The sequence below is a fragment of the Perkinsus marinus genome, assembly GCF_000006405.1.
Source record: "Perkinsus marinus ATCC 50983 genomic scaffold scf_1104296973742, whole genome shotgun sequence".
Lineage (NCBI taxonomy): Eukaryota > Perkinsozoa > Perkinsida > Perkinsidae > Perkinsus > Perkinsus marinus.
In genome coordinates this window covers 12,125-14,573 of record NW_003201347.1, presented here as the reverse complement: position 1 = coordinate 14,573, position 2,449 = coordinate 12,125, and the positions used below count along the sequence as shown (strand labels likewise).

The following is a 2,449-nucleotide window of genomic DNA, read 5'->3' as shown; positions in this document are numbered from 1 at the left end:
AACGAGTGGACGATACGTATGCTCGCCACAACTAATGAGACGCAGTCATCAAGGTTATGGATCGTGGATGTTATGACAGCTCGTGAGTCGCCGATTGTGCGAGTCACACTCGAAATGTGCCTTCTTAGTCATCCAGTTAGTCTCAGCTTACCGCCGCTCATTTGCATTTATCTATGATGGCTTCACGGACTTTCTCCGCTGTTTTCGTCGCTCTCTGTGCTTTCCAGGACATCAATTCCGTGACGGGCAACGCCAATGACTGCGACACAGAGTGTGCCACAACTTACCCTGGGTCATATTGTAAGTATTGGAAGACGCCGAGCACCTGCTTCGGCTCGGTTGCCCGTGCTTCTGCGGCACGAGTGGACCGACTGAGGCTCTCCGAGGTTCCACGTCCTCTGCTGCAGTCACGGATGAGGTCACTGAGGCCGCTACAAGCGAAGAAGGTACGACAGCAGCTCCCGAAGCAACGAGTACGACTGGTTCTGAAGCTACTGTCGATGCCACAGTAGCGGCCAGTACAGCTGCGGTGACCGATGAGGTGGCTGTCACTACTGCACCTCCTGTGACTGGCGAAAAGACCATCAGCACGGCAGCTCGGGAAGCTCCCGGTAGAGACAAGGATGACTCTGATGCTACCACCAAGGTCGCTACGGAGGCTGCAACTGTCACCACTACGATCGGTGCTCCTGTTGAGCCTACTACTACTATAACGTCCCCTTTCCCGGTCAGCACAGCTGCTGTGACCGATGAGGTGGCTGTCACTACTGCAGCTCCTGTGACTGGTGAAGTGACCATCAGCACGGCAGCTGGGGAAGCTCCCGGTAGAGACAAGGATGACTCTGATGCTACCACCAAGGTCGCTACGGAGGCTGCAACTGTCACGACTACTATCGGTGCTCCTGTTGAGCCTACTACTATCACGTCCCCTTTCCTGGTCAGCACAGCTGCTGTGACTGATGAGACTGTTGATACTACTGCAGCCCCTGTGACTGGCGGGGTCACCATCACCACGGCAGCTGGGGAAGTTCCGGGAAGAGACAAGGATGATGCTGATGCTACCACCCCGATCGCTACTGAGACTGCGACAGTCGCTACTACGATCAGTGCTTCTGTTGAGCCTACTACTATTATGACGTCCCCTCAACCGGTCAGTACGCCCGCTGTGACCGATGAGGTTGCTGTCACTACTGCAGCTCCTGTGACTGGCGAGGTGACTATCACCACGGTAGCTGGGGAAGCTCCGGGTAGAGACAAGGATGACTCTGATGCTACCACCCAGGTCGCTACGGAGGCTGCGATTGTCACGACTACGATCGGTGCTCCTGTTGAGCCTACTACTACTATAACGTCCCCTTTCCCGGTCAGTACACCCGCTGTGACCGATGAGGTCGCTGTCACTACTGCGGCTCCTGTGACAGGCGAGATGACTATCACCACGGCAGCTGGGGAAGCTCCGGGAAGAGACAAGGATGATTCTGATGCTACCACCCCGGTCGCTACTGAGACTGCGACTGCCACTACGATCGATGCTCCTGTTGAGCCCACTACTACTATCACGACCCCTCAACCGGCCAGCACAGCTGCTGTGACCGATGAGGTTGTTGCTACTACTGCAGCCCCTGTGACTGACGAGGTCACCATCACGACGGCAGCCGGGGAAGCTCCCAGTAGAGACAAGGATGATTCTGATGCCACCAACCCGGTCGCTACTGAGACTGCGGCTGTCACTACTACGATCGATGCTCCTGTTGAGCCTACTACTCCCACGTCCCCTCTACCGGTCAGCACAGCTGCTGTGACCGATGAGATTGTTGCTACTAGTGTGGAGACAACCGATTCCGAGACTACTCTCAGTCCGATTGTGTAGCCGATCTAGGTTAATGAAGCTTTGTAATGCCCGGTGAGCGCATTTAATACAATCCGGGCCACTGCATGATGTCTTGATAATGAGTGTATAAGTGTTCATCTGTCCAAGTTGTGTTGGAAACGTTGCGTCGTAACATCACGAAAGCATCGACGCTATACCCCAATACGAAACCTATTGACAGTGCATCAGAGATATCTGAGTGGTTCCGAGATTGATGAGCGAGGGCGGGCAAGCCGCACCCTATTACCAACTACTAGTTGGCAACTAGCATGAGCCCATGTTGGTTCTCCAGTGTCTGAACTCCGATTGCTGATATGCTGACAATTCTGTTGATAGTGAGTTGAAATACAGAGGTTGGGTATCCTAGAACCTCTGATGTATCCTTGACAGCTCAATGTGTTCTTATCAAGCTTCACATGTGTGACATCGACCAAAATCAGGGTAGGTGCAATCGGAGGGCAAGCTTGTTACTCGCGTAGCTGGATTATAGGGATAAATCCAACTGTGGTGCTGTGTAGATGGCCAGCCGCCCAGCCAATAAGTTTATTCAGCTGAGTGATTATTTTGAGATTATGCCTT

General features: G+C 53.5%; 1 protein-coding gene across 1 annotated transcript; it reads left to right on the top strand.

Annotated features, from left to right (window-relative positions):
• Positions 1–176: 176 nt before the first annotated feature.
• On the top strand, positions 177–1,870 carry Pmar_PMAR023836 (conserved hypothetical protein; the record flags this gene model as incomplete). The annotated part of the gene is made up of 2 exons (XM_002766053.1): positions 177–300; positions 408–1,870. 2 exons carry the CDS (start codon positions 177–179, stop codon positions 1,868–1,870), a joined length of 1,587 nt encoding a protein of 528 aa, XP_002766099.1.
• Between the last annotated feature and the right edge of the window lie 579 nt (positions 1,871–2,449).